At 40.9% G+C, this 13389-nt stretch overlaps 1 protein-coding gene across 1 annotated transcript in view; it reads right to left on the bottom strand.

Annotated features, from left to right (window-relative positions):
- Window positions 1–13389, bottom strand: part of KLHL14 (kelch like family member 14) — a 94298-nt gene that overhangs the window by 65719 nt on the left and 15190 nt on the right. Inside the window, exon 2 of the mRNA XM_045886390.1 lies at window positions 60–181. Within this exon, the coding sequence (XP_045742346.1) occupies window positions 60–181 (122 nt within the window). The remainder of the gene's footprint in view (window positions 1–59; window positions 182–13389) is intronic.

The raw sequence follows: 13389 nt of genomic DNA, 5'->3' as shown, positions 1-13389 counted from the left end.
TCGAGACAGCTCTAAGCTGAAACAAATAGGTGGGTAAATAAATAAAGAAGGGCACTCACTTGTGAGTATTTTCCACGTCTTCTTTTCATCATCGTAGTACTGAACCAAGTTGCTGGGGAGCCGGTCCGGCCCAGGAGGCAAGCCTCCGACCAATAACAGCATTTTCTTGTTAGAGCGAATTCTTCACCCAAAACAAAAGAGGAGATGAATAACCACATTATTGTAGAGCCTTTTGAGTGGCGACGCGAAATCATAACCATCAAAAGAATGTTCCTTGCTTGCAGATTTCTATTTCATTTTTTCCTGTTTCTTCTCCCATTCATGTCTCAACAATTTTTTTGAACCAAGCAGAAAAATGATCAGAAGAGCAGCATATCCCCATACTCATGGAATAATAAGCTCCCTTTATGCAATTTGTTAGAGGTTCATTCTAGAACGACCTTTTTCTTATATTATCCCTTTAAATCATCACTCTTTACAGCTGAGTACACATGAAATGCTCTGGAGTTGTACTAAGGTTAAGCATTAAAGTTGCATGTCAAAAATCGTATTAGTCAAAATCATTATTATAAGCCATTCTCCACTCAAAGAACCTTGAAAAAATTAAGGTTATGCAGAGAGTTTGTGAGCCAACTCTTTAATCACCCAGGGAACTTTGAATACCAGTTTGGTATGATTAGTAGCACAGGGCTAACTGGGGAAGGTTAACCAGCATCAAGAAGACTTTCTGTTTGTTTAATTTAGCTGAGACTTCCGCCTTCATCCCCTTCGCAGCGCCCCCTCCCTTCCCTGCCCCAGCCCCCCACCCCCCACCCCCCATCCCTGGGTACCACCCGTGACACAGCAGCACCGATTGGTAAAAATGAGACTGTGAGGCTGTTTTGAGCCTCCCCAGAGTGGAGCCCTGCCAATGCTTGCCACTGATCCAGCCGCATGAACCTGCTCAACTGTGCAAAGTCACTCTAATTCCCTCCCTCTGTTTTTCTACCTTCTCCCCCAGGGGGTAACCACTGAAAGGAGTGACTACCCACCCATCAAGAGCTGGCAATTCGCTGCTATTAACCGTGACTGTGATTCCCAGTCTGCCCGGCAGTTCCTGAGAACAGGCCTGCAACGTCTCATATGCAGTAAAAGCTGTAAGATGCACCCTGGCCGGCACACTCGACCTGATGGATGTGCGATCCTCAGGAAGGCTAATGGATTGAGCGCACTTGCGATTGGAGCAGGGAGGGGAGGCCCAGACCCCCACGAGGGGCCTGCTGATTTAACGGTCGCTTTACATATAATTGAACTTTTCATTTACCTGAAAGGCTGAAGGTGGTGGTGGAAGAAACGGAACAAGCATGACTGAAGGAAAAAAGTCAACAAATACAAAAGGGTTCCTCTTAAATATGATCGCAAACTGCGGTGGTGGCTCTCAATCTGTTATTACATAGTTGGCCCATCGTTCTGATTCAAGGACGCTTGGCAAAGTATGCCCTTGTGGAGAAGCACCGTTTGTTGGTTAAGAACCTAACATTCGGAGAGTTAACTTAATAGAGTTAATGACATTTCCATGTGAAGGAAGGGAACGGGAGAATTCCTTTAATGAAACTCTGGTGCCATTGAATGCATTGTATATGCTTCAGTACAAAAAATGCCTTCTGGAGAAACTCCTATCAGGCAATCATGGATAGGGGGAGCTGTACTTCCAGAAGGATGCCTAATGTAATATCAGCTTGCAATATTAATTTTGTCACAAACAAAAAGCCCCCTCGCTTCTTTGAATCTAAAGTACTTTGGAACTGTACCCATATGCCCTATAGACCAGTAGTTGTGAAACAAAACTAGAATCCAGTAGCCAAGTGTTCCATACTTTGAGGAATTCAGTGATTGGGGTGGTCTGCTAAGAGGGGTGATGGGACCTCAGTGCAGTAAGTAGCTTTCTGTTATTTTGAAATGAGAACATATGTAATTGATGTGCTATGCAATCTCCTAAATGCATGGTTACAGAACTAATAGAAGACTATTCTATTATTGTCATTTTAGTCCAAATAATCAACCACTCTGTGAGTCTAAGACAAGTCAAGATGAGAGCAAGTACTCTTTTTTAGGTTGCTGCTATTGGGTACCCTGTGGCGACGTTTCCTGGTCAACTGGAAGGCGCCATTCTGTGGCTGTCATGACAGGACACATCTACCGGCTGCCAGATAGCTATGGTCGGGCGGAAGGGGAAAGGACTCAGGGAAGCTGTAGTGGGACCGAAGCAATCTAATTCAATCTCTGTTTTCATATTTAAATAAAGGTACTGCTTTTAAAATGTGTTTCATGAATGACAAATGGAGAGAAGTGAATGACTTAGCGATGTTTGTAGGGTTGTTTCCTTAATTGATAAGGCCAGTTTCCCCGGACACATCCACATGGGTGATTTTCACCAGCAGTTTAGATGGACCATCTCTGCAGATGAGAAGAGGATCTAGAGTCTTTGTTCTCTCTGTCCAAAGAGCCACGCACTGCCGTCTGTCCTCCAAGAACTGGCCGGAGACGACCAATACCTAAGCCACTGAGCAGTTGGCAAATGGTAACAACCTTCACCCCTGCCAACAGTGACGTGATTCAAAGGGCCAGCTAGCGTAGCAGCCATGAAAGCCTCCACGTAAACTAAGATAAATCTCTAAACCATCCAGCCTCCTCAGGGAATGTGATGAAGAATCACATGGAAGGAAAGGAAATTCTACCTACCCTCACTGGTTGTGTGTTTTCTGTGAAGGAGCCGTGTTTTAAGGTCATCACGTATGGCCTTGTAGTGAGTGAAAACGCATTTTAAATCTTGCATTACTAATTCGTATTATCATTCATTCAACTTACTATGGCATTTCCCTTGGATTATTTTGTTTCTAAAGCCTGTGTCACTCAGTTTTCTAACTCAGTATCGCTATTATTTAAGTCTAAATAAAGGTTAAAACTCTACCTTGTGAAGGTGATTCACATAGAAACCAATAATAGGATAAAGCCTGTGAGAAGTAGCAGAGGGCAGAAGAAAGAACGCATAGACTCACAGAACACATGTGAATGTTTTTCTCCCTGTTTTCTCCATTGACTGTCAAAACAGCCTTAAAGGCACAGAAACAACTCCATTTTACAGGGACGTTAGAAGGCTCCCATAGAAAAATAAAATGGCCTAAAGAGTGTTGAGGCCCAGGCCTCTTAATGCTACCAGGCCTATGATCTTTCTAAAATTCAAATTTATTTTTTTAATTTTTATTTTACCATAACTTCTGATTAAGACCCAGATGACCGGGATTCTAGGGCTAATTTTCTCTTCCTTTTTTTTTTTAATTAAGATTTTATTTGTTTATTTGAGAGAGAGAGAGAATGAGCAGGAGGAGGGGCAGAGGGAGAGGGAGAAGCAGACTCCCCACTGAGCGGAACCCGACATGGGGCTCAATCCCAGGACCCCCAAGATCATGACCTGAGCCAAAGTCAGACGCTCAGCTGACTGAGCCAAACAGGAGCCCCTCTAGGGCTAATTTTCTACTCAGCAGAGTAATTTTGTATGAATTACTTGGCTTTTGGGAGCCTCTGTTTTCTCATCTTTAAATAGATTAATAGTATCTGACTTGCTTCTTCAAGGGATTGTCATGAGGATTACATAAAATGACGAAGTGAAAGTTCTACATAAACTCTAAGGTAAATTATTATTAATCTGTAGATGTTGGCAATACAATGTGGGCTTCATTTCAACATACCAAACCTGATTAAATAGTTAAAAAAGAAAAGTAGTATTTTTTACTGAGATTCTTGTTGAGTTCATGTATATAAATATAAGCTAATTAAGAGGACTTCACTACCCAGTTGTTACCTTATATGTTCTTGGAAAATTATCACTTTAATCATATTGGAGATCTTTTGAGCCTTGTTATAAGAAAATATACACTTGGACATTACATAAAACTGAACCTTTCTGGATCCAAATAAAGGGGACTAACAGAAATCACTCTACATTTCTTGTTTCTTAAGAATAAAACAAATGAGAAAAGCCATCACATATTTTACTTTGATATAAATGCAATGTCAACTATTCAATTACTCCTAGAAAGTAATACATGTGAATAATTCCTGTGGAAAAGCTTCCATTCTTTTTACAATGCGTAATTATAATAGTGACACTGACAATAATGACAGATGATAATGAGTGTGTATTGGATATTGAAACCTCTGATTATCATGCTATTTATCTGATGTGTGTGAGTTTCAGTTTGAAAATACCATGATAAAAAAGATACCTTGTGAACCAGAAAAGTAAAATTAGGAGAATCTGAATTAACTTGCTGAAGGGGGTTTCAATTATTCTTTTCTAAAGGATTCCAGCAGAGCCTCACAGGTTTAATTTTAGATTAGGACAAATCTACAGGTGTAGCCCTTTTGCAATAATTAGAGTTCCTTCAAATGGCTACTTGGTATAGCTCTTTACATATGATCTCTTCAAATTTTTACTATTTTCAAAATACTCCCTTTTACTCCTCAACTTAGCACCGCCTAGACCAAAGTAATGTGTTTAAAAGACAAGGAATTAGAGACAAAGAGCTTAGTATGTCATGATTAATAACAGTATTTAGATGCCTTTGATTTGGCTTCTCAGATTCTTGCCTAGAAAAATATAAGGTTAAAAAGGCGATGGAATTTGAAGGTCTCCTTTGTTCCATCTCAGTAATTGCCCAACATTTACCATGTGTCACATTTGTGTGTGTGTGTGTGTGTGTATGCATGTGTGCTCACGCGCATATGTACTTTGGTTCCGGGGATGAATGATTGAAGGATGACCTAAAACCTCCCGGTGTAAACAAATTTTTCATCATACCGGTGTTCTAAGTACGGTAAAGTCTCATTTATTTATATTTCAGTGATTTGGAACTTTAATAATTGGGAAACAGGCCAGATAAAGTTTACCTTTCCATGATACATGGAAAAAGTTTTCATTAACTGGATTGCAAGGAGAGTTGTTTTTTTTTTTTTTAATTTTATTTATTTATTTGAGACAGAGAGAATGAGAGGGAGGAGGGTCAGAGGGAGAAGCAGGCTCCCTGCCGAGCAGGGAGCCCGATGCGGGACTCGACCCCGGGACTCCAGGATCATGACCTGAGCCGAAGGCAGTCGCCTAACCAACTGAGCCACCCAGGCGCCCTGCAAGGAGAGTTTTAACCTTTTGAAGAAATCGGGTGGTCTGCGGTACTTTAGAGCGACCTATGTACACTTAGACTAAATTCATTTTACAGATTATAAGTCTTTTCTCATTTATTTATTAAAACATTCTGCGATCTTCTAAGAATCATTAAATCAGAGAGTTAGAAGAGAACTTTGAAGTAACCTAGTTCGGTGATCCCCAAGCCTGGCGAACCACCAGGATCATCTGAGGGGATTACAAAATTTAGATTCTTTTTTATTTTATTTTATTTTATTTTATTTTATTTTATTTTATTTTATTTTATTTTATTTTATTTTATTTTATTTATTTGACAGAGAGAGAGAACACAAGTAGGCAGAGTGGCAGGCAGAGAGAGAGGGAGAAGCAGGCTCCCCGCTGAGCAGGGAGCCCGACGCGGGGCTCAATCCCAGGACCCTGGGATCATGACCTGAGCCGAAGGCAGATGCTTAACGACTGAGCCACCCAGGCGCCCCACAAAATTTAGATCCTTGATATAGATTCTCGGGTCCCCACTCCCAGAGATTATGATTCAGTTGGGATGACGCCTTAAAAATCAATAATGTTTCATAGTCTTCCAGTTGATTCTAGCTAGCATATAGCCAGGCTTGAGGTCACTGACTTGGTCCCCCTCTCTCCAGAACGTAGAAATCTTTTTAATAGTTTTTTCCACAGGTAATTATTTTCATCAATTTGACAATTTATAACAAAATGGACCTTGGTTTTTCAAATGCACCTAATTGTTAAAAGATGTTGGACAGTTGTATTAAATATATTTTTTCTCCTTATGCTGACCTGAAAATCTACCTGAGTTTTCTAGGAAAAAAAGAGCAAGTGCCTATCTCTTTGTCATGGCAGCGCTTCAAATATTGCAAGACAGTTGCCATATGTCTTCTCTTCTGAGTGTCGAAAATCCTCATTTCTGAGAAAGTTTCCATTTTCCCTACTGTCATACTCACCTCGAGTATTTCTAGACTATCGCTGTCCCCTTTTTAAGATGTGATCAGAATTGTGCACAAAATAACAAATATGATATGTGATATGATATATATTATATAAGTATATATATCTTTTAAGGCTTTATAAAGTTACAGTAGTCTTTTAGCGGTCACAGTGCAGTGTTGGGTTCCTGTTCAGCTTCCAGAAGATTATGAATGCAGATTTTTTTTTTAAACCAAATGTTTTCAGCCAGGTTTTTCCTATCTTATATTTCTTCTCATTAAATATTTTAAACATCAACGTGACTATTTAAAAAAAAATTTTTTTATTATGTTAATCACCATACATTACATCATTAGTTTTTGATGTAGTGTTCCATGATTCATTACTTGCATGACTATTTTTAAAGGTTTTTATATCCTCTACTGATTTAGATATCTTGTTTCAATTCACTTATTATTTAGCAGTTATTAATTGAGTTCCTACTATGTTCCAGGTACTGTTCTAAACACTAGAGTTGGTGGTGGGAACATGAAGTATAAATTCCTTGTCCCTCATGGCACTTACTTCCATCCTAGAGGGGACATCTATTGAAAACATGATTCTCGAAACAGGGAGCCTGGTTGTTAAGTTGTTAAGGGTATAAGTCCTACAACTTGGGCAAGACCACAGGCTTATTTTTTTTTTTTTAAGAGAGAGAGCGAGAGTGAGCAGGGGGAGGGGCTGAGGGAGAGAGACAGAAAACCCCAAGCAGGCTCTCAGTTCAGCGCAGAGCCCAACGTAGGGCTCAATCCCACAACCCTGAGGTCACGACCTAGGCTGAAACCAAAAGTTAAACGCTCAACGGACTGAGCCACTCAGGTGCCCCTGGCTTTAGCTGTTTTGAGATGAATGACCTTGGGCCAGCCGCTTTTCCTTTTTTAACCTTATTTATAAAATAGGGATAACAACAGACTTATAAGGCATAGGGTTTTTTTTCATTAAATTAAATATCTTTGTGTAATTTGCAGGTTTGATAAGCTAGTGGCCTATGTCCCATCCCAGTTTTATTACTTAAAAATAACAGTGCTGTATTTCCATTGTTTAGATATTTTAATTATCCTAACTTGTTCTCTCTGTAACAATGCTAACTCACTGGGGTTTTTACTCTAGAGTTCTTCATATACGGTCCTTAGGAGTACATAGCCTTTTTTTTTTTTTTTTTTTGAAACATAGAGATTTGACGGAAAAACTATGCAGTTTTGAAGAGGCAAAGTAAACAGGAGTAGATAATCATTTTCCCATCCTCTAAAGGCCACATTAATTTTAATGTAAGAGTCAACCAGACCTGAATTTAAATTCTCTTTCTGCCACTTCATAGGTTTATATCCTTGGGCTCTTTAAGCCTTAGTTGCTTCATCTGTAAAGTGGGAATGTCATGAGGGTTAAGTGTAATGGGAAAATAATTGGTTGCTACTTACGAATGAAACCACCTTCCAGAGCCAGTCCCTTTAACAAATGAAGAGTACTTTGTGCTGCTGATGCCTTGGAAATGCGTGTCTCTGCCTAGTGAAGGGAGAGAACTGGTACCTCTGACATAATCCAGTAGAGAGAGGCTGGAGAAGATTGGAAGAAGTTATGACTCATTCCCATTCCTCTCCAATTTCAATGGACTTCACTAAGCCTATGATGGCTTGGCATTTTACACAAGCAGTGAGTGAATGGGCAATTTCACATCTGGTCTGGGAGGCGGAAAAGCCAGGAAGATGCAAGTCCCCAGGGATTCGCAGACCTGAGGATGGGTTTTGGATTTCCCTAGGCCATGACATTGGCGGGGTTTGGAACAGTTTTATCAGATCCGGGAAGACACCAGCTGACATTTGGGTTGCATATGGAAAATACTTATGTAGTTCCCATGGTTATCAATTGATAAATGATAACTATTATTATTCTGCATAATTATTAACCTTATCAATCACTCTTGTGAAAATCAATCATTGCAATGTGGCTTTTTCTTATATTGCTTAGAAGTCTTTCAGAAGCCCTAGGTTGTGCCTTTTATAAATAGCCAGAATCTTCACTGCACAAGTAAGTTTCACAAAAATATAAAACCATTGGGTTTTCTACAGTGGTGTGGATCCAGATCTCATTAATAAATTCAACCTGCTCATTCTCTGGTCTGCTCTCTCTCTCTCTCTGTTAAGGATGTCACTAAACCTTACCCAAGTCACCAAGTTTTATGATAATCCTGATACTTCTTCCTTTTTCTTCCTATCTTTGATGTTTTGCCAAGTCCTATTCTAGACCCATAATGTTTCTTCAACCTATCTCTATATTCCAGTCAAACTGCTATTGGCCTGAATCAACTGGGTTGTCTCTCTCTTGAGCTGATGGAGGAGTGGTGTTCCTGTTTTCTGTGCTCCTGCTCCCATTGGATCTACCCTCCATAACTTTGTCAAATGAATTTCAGCAAAGCCTGACGTTAATGATCATCTACTTCAGTTCTCTTTTTAAAAACTATCAAAGAAATCCCCCTATTACCTATCATCTATAAGGTGCACATTCTCCCCACATTATAACTTCCCTTTCCCCTCTCTTTCTCTCTCACAGGTAAATGCCTTGCTTGCAATTCTTTTCAGGGATAAAAGAGTTTCTGAGTTAAGGTCTGAAAAAACTTGAAAGAGGAATTTCAGATGGAAACTGCTTAGACCATGGGGAAAAGTAAGCAGAGGAAGATCCTGAGTGATTGGCCAGGAGGAAACTTTGAAATCAGCTAGCCTTCCCTAAACTTCCAGCTAGAATGGTACCCAAAAGTCCCCAGAGGAGAGCTGCTACCCTTTTCTTAAAATTTTCCAGAGAAGTAAACTCCCTTGAGAATTTGTTCCAGCTGATTTGCTGTTGTATTTAGGTTTCTGTATCATAGCTGTTCTTGGTAATTACACAGCAGCTTTCATCGGAAGAGCCTTTAAATAGACCTGATAATGCCTCTCTGAGGCAGGTAAACACAAAGTATCATTATCCCCATTTAACAGATGAAAGAATAGAGGATAAAGGGCTTGGGAATCTTTTCTAGTGCCTCAGGATGGGTTTTATTTCCTCTATCTCACAGAGGAAATGTCTCTAGGGTTTTCTCACACACCTCCTCCCCCCTCCCCCCCTTCGGTGATTCTCAGGGTCAGGAATAATTGGAAATGCCTTAGCTTCCCAGCTTCTGACACTGGAGCTGCCCCTCTTCCCACCACCACGAGCCTGGCTGCATGGTGACTGGAGAGTGGCCAGTCATATACAGGGTTCAGTTTTTCCAAGATGGAAGTAACTTTAAGATGTGTTGGATCATATCATAAAGACAACTCATGCTCCTGAAATTCTGACTTACACTTACAAGCAAAAAGGACTTAGTATATAGTAGGTGGTCAGTAAATGCTTCTTGTATGAATGAAGAAATGATAAACAAAAGAACGAATGGGTGAAAAGAGTCACTGGTAATCCCACCTTCAAGAAACACATCACTACTGATTCGTTGTCATCCTTTTTTTTTCTCTCATCTGTTTTAAGGTCCAGTCAGTGAGTACGGTTGGTGAGGACATCAGAAGGCAAAAGGGGAAGAGGAAAAGCCATGTTTCTGAACTATAAGGTGGAAGAGTCAGAGGGTAATACTTTGGGCAACAGTCTTATTGACAAACACCCAGATCTAACCTGCACCTTTCCTCTGCATCGACCCAAACCCTTTTGTCCTTATTGCCCACTTAAGCATGTCCAAATAATCAGCCTTGCTGTTGTCATACTACTATGTTCATGATTTTTATTGGATATCCCTGTTTTTCTCTTTGTTCTTTAGGATTATTATTGTCTCATAGAATGGGAGCTACCCATGATAGAAAGTTTACCACATTTCAGTTATTAGCACAAGGTAAAAACTTTGTGATATTTGCCATATCCACACACTATGATATTATTTAATATTTTATTTAAAACTGCTCACTTAAAAAAATATTTAATCCCAGTCTATCTTAGTGGTTCCTAGTGCTGCTCACTCTGTAGAATCACTTGGGAAAACTTTTACGAAATCTCTAGGATGGGGGCAAGTTCTCAGAGATTCTGGTTTAATGACTGAGGGTGGGACCCAGCACTGGTTTTTTGCTCTTTTGTTTTGTTTCTCTCATTGTAAGCTTTCCGTGTGATTCTAATGTGCAGGCAATATTGCGAATTATTGCTCTGAGCAATCATATTTATGACTTATGGACTTCACGGGTTAATTGTTTATTTCTAATACAGGCTCAAATGTAGTAATACCTAACCTAATTATTACGTTTAAAAATGGTTTTTCGTGTGCCATCTGAAATTGTCTCACATCCTACCAGAGGAAGGCAAACATAGTTTGAGGACACACTATAATAAGTGGAAGAAGCAGCGACTTTAAGATCTGAACCTCTGGAAACCATGTGACATTCCAACTCTGCCATCGCTTATGTTTGGCCGTGAGAAGACCCACCTCTTTATGGACCATAGCTTTGCACATCGCAACTGTAAGTAAGCATCTTCCTGCCCCCTCACTCCTCGCCCGAGCCCCTGAAGCATTCCGGGGTCTTCCACAATTCCTCCCTGGCACGTGCGAATTCCAGGTGAATTAGGAAATGTGACCATGTCTTCCTGTATGTGGATGGGGTAGTTTGCTTCTGCTTTTGCCACTTTCCTCTGGGACCAAACCGGTAGACTGGCTAATGATGGGAGAGGTAGATGTGACAAGAAAACCTTCATCTGAATCCACGAAATGTAGGCCTCTTCCCTTAGATCATAAGCCTTCAGGGCCAGAACAGGTCCATGTTTTATACTGTACATAGCACTTCACATTCCATCCTTGGTCCTTTGCTTCATGAGGGACCATGGCTCCCGGCCAAGTTTATACTCACTGCATTTCCCCCCTCCTTCCACACCTCCCAGATTAAAGCTTCCTTTAGTAACTAGAAGCAGTTGAATATCTTCTTTGCTTGATTACCTATATAATCCCTAATTCTAATACCTAGTACTTAGTGCCTTTCTTCTGAAGAGCATAAATTGCAATGGAAATAGCATCTCATTAATCCTCCCCGCATCCCTGTGAGGAAGTTGAGTGGCAAGTATTACCTCCTAGACTAATCCTCATGCCTGCAAGTGGGACACAGGATCTCACTGCTCACCAGCACAGATGCTTGCTACCGAACGGGCTGGCAGGGACAACCAACGTTTGTGCGATGGGAAAAAGCTCTTCTCCTTGTTCAAGGGAGAAGTGGTTCAATGCAGCCTGTCACGAAGGAGCCATTCAAGCTCTGGGTGGCTTGGTGATAGGAGGAGATAAAGCGTCACTCTCATGCTAGTGATGGACTCATAAGTAATGCCTGCATTTAAACTCCTAATAAAGCTCAATTATGAGGCTATGCTGCCCCCTGAGAACTAATCTCATTTCGGAGACTTTTCTCTCTCTCCCTTTCTCTCTCCTGCCCATCTGGCCAGCTTTTCGAAGAGACAGAGTGACTTCCTGACCTGGGGAAACGGGTACCTGCTGCACAAGAAAAAGTGCAGAAAGACACAAGATCGCAGAATAATGTTGAAAATTCAAGTTCAGTCTATCACATACCCGGCTACGATTACTTGTCTCTGAGGGTCTAGGATGTAACAGTCAAAATGAATATATTAACAGAATCAGCATTACAAAGAAAGTCCAGCCATTCTGGATGATGCTGCGGGGGAGCGTGGCCAGATCCTACCTCATGATCTAGAGCCTGATTTTACCCATTACTCTTAACTCCAGGGAGAGATTTCTCATGGGGAAACTAGGAAGCTCGTTCTGAGGAGCTGGAGCCAGCCTCCTGCCAAGCTGGCTGCAGGAGTGGCCATGCGGGAAGACAGTGAGAAAAGTTACTTAGTAACCGAATATATTACTCCAGGCTTCTCTTGGAATATTCATGGCAATTAATAGGTGTCCATCTTCAATTCAAGCAAAGGGAGTTTCAGCTGATACCTTCTAAATGGGCTCAGAATTTGATTTGAGGGGAAGAATAATCCTATGAAATCATCCTGGGGTTAAGATAAATGAAGAAGGTTACCCTTACTTTTGGGTAGATAAGCAGCAAGGGACTGAGGCAGGCCTGGGGTGCGTGTGCTGTGGAGACAATGAGGTGTGGCTTGTGGGATCCAGCTTAGGGACACCCTGCTGCTGTGGGTGAAATAGGAATCTCTTATCCTCCTCCTCTTTTCTTCTCCTTCCCTGTGGGGAGCCAGTTCTTTCTGTTCTTTGCTGCTTCACCAACCCTGGAGGGGCTAATGCTGAAGTAAACCCTAACTCCGGGGCTTTGCGAGGCTAAGAGGCTCCCCAGTGTTCCCCCTGGAAAGGGTGTCTGTTTGCATGGAAGCCTCCCCGACCCTCCCAATCAACCAGTCCATGACAATGTCCGTTTCAATCATCAGATCTTTGCCAGGCAGGAACAAATTATCCTGGGGAAACTGACCACATTCTCTGGGGCTGAATTGTGGACACTCTAACTATGTGGCTTGCATTATTCTGAAAATTCTCTAGTGCGGTAGGTACCCCAATTCCATCATCAGGAAATAAATCCCTTAGAGTCTGGTAATTCCAATAACTTTCCCTGTGTCTCATTTCCCCCATTCTCATGTCAGTTTATCAGGTTTCTTTTAATTTTGCAACATATTTCCTTCAAACTTATCTTTCAGTAAATTACTGTTAGCATGTTCTCCCATCTTCTACAACAGATACGTTGCAAATTGGAAAGCAGAAGCAATTTTTTGTTTTAGTCTCATGATTTTCAAAGTGTGGTCCAAAACCACCAGTAGCAAAATATGCAGGTTCTTGGGTCCACATTCCAGATCAATTTATTTAGAATCTCTGAGGTAGGGCTAGGGAAGATATATTTTATTAAAAATCTCTATTGTTGATTCTTAAGAGAACTACTGATTTAGACAACACCTTATGAGGCCAAGGAAAGAGGATATTTTTCTCTTCCAGCTTTGTATTACTGGAATAGCGATTAATGTATTGCTGACTTGGATCATTGCTCAGTTGCCTATATAACTTTGCCCTATAGACCTAGTTGAGAAGTAACAATTCAGTTAGCTTCCCTAACCTGTTTTCTAGTTCCTGGATCCTATTATTGGCTCTTGTTATAAACTGAATCGTATATCCCCCAAATTCATATGTTGAAGCCTTAACCCCCAATGTGACTGTACTTGAAGATAGGGTCTTTAGGAGATAATTAAGGTGAAATGAGGTCATCAGGGTGGGGTACTAATCTGAT

Source organism: Mirounga angustirostris, unplaced genomic scaffold (genome assembly GCF_029215605.1).
Source record: "Mirounga angustirostris isolate CCGP_5_RB_7025 unplaced genomic scaffold, mMirAng1.0.hap1 SCAF_14, whole genome shotgun sequence".
Classification (NCBI taxonomy): domain Eukaryota; kingdom Metazoa; phylum Chordata; class Mammalia; order Carnivora; family Phocidae; genus Mirounga; species Mirounga angustirostris.
This window is presented reverse-complemented; position numbering and strand designations above follow the sequence as displayed.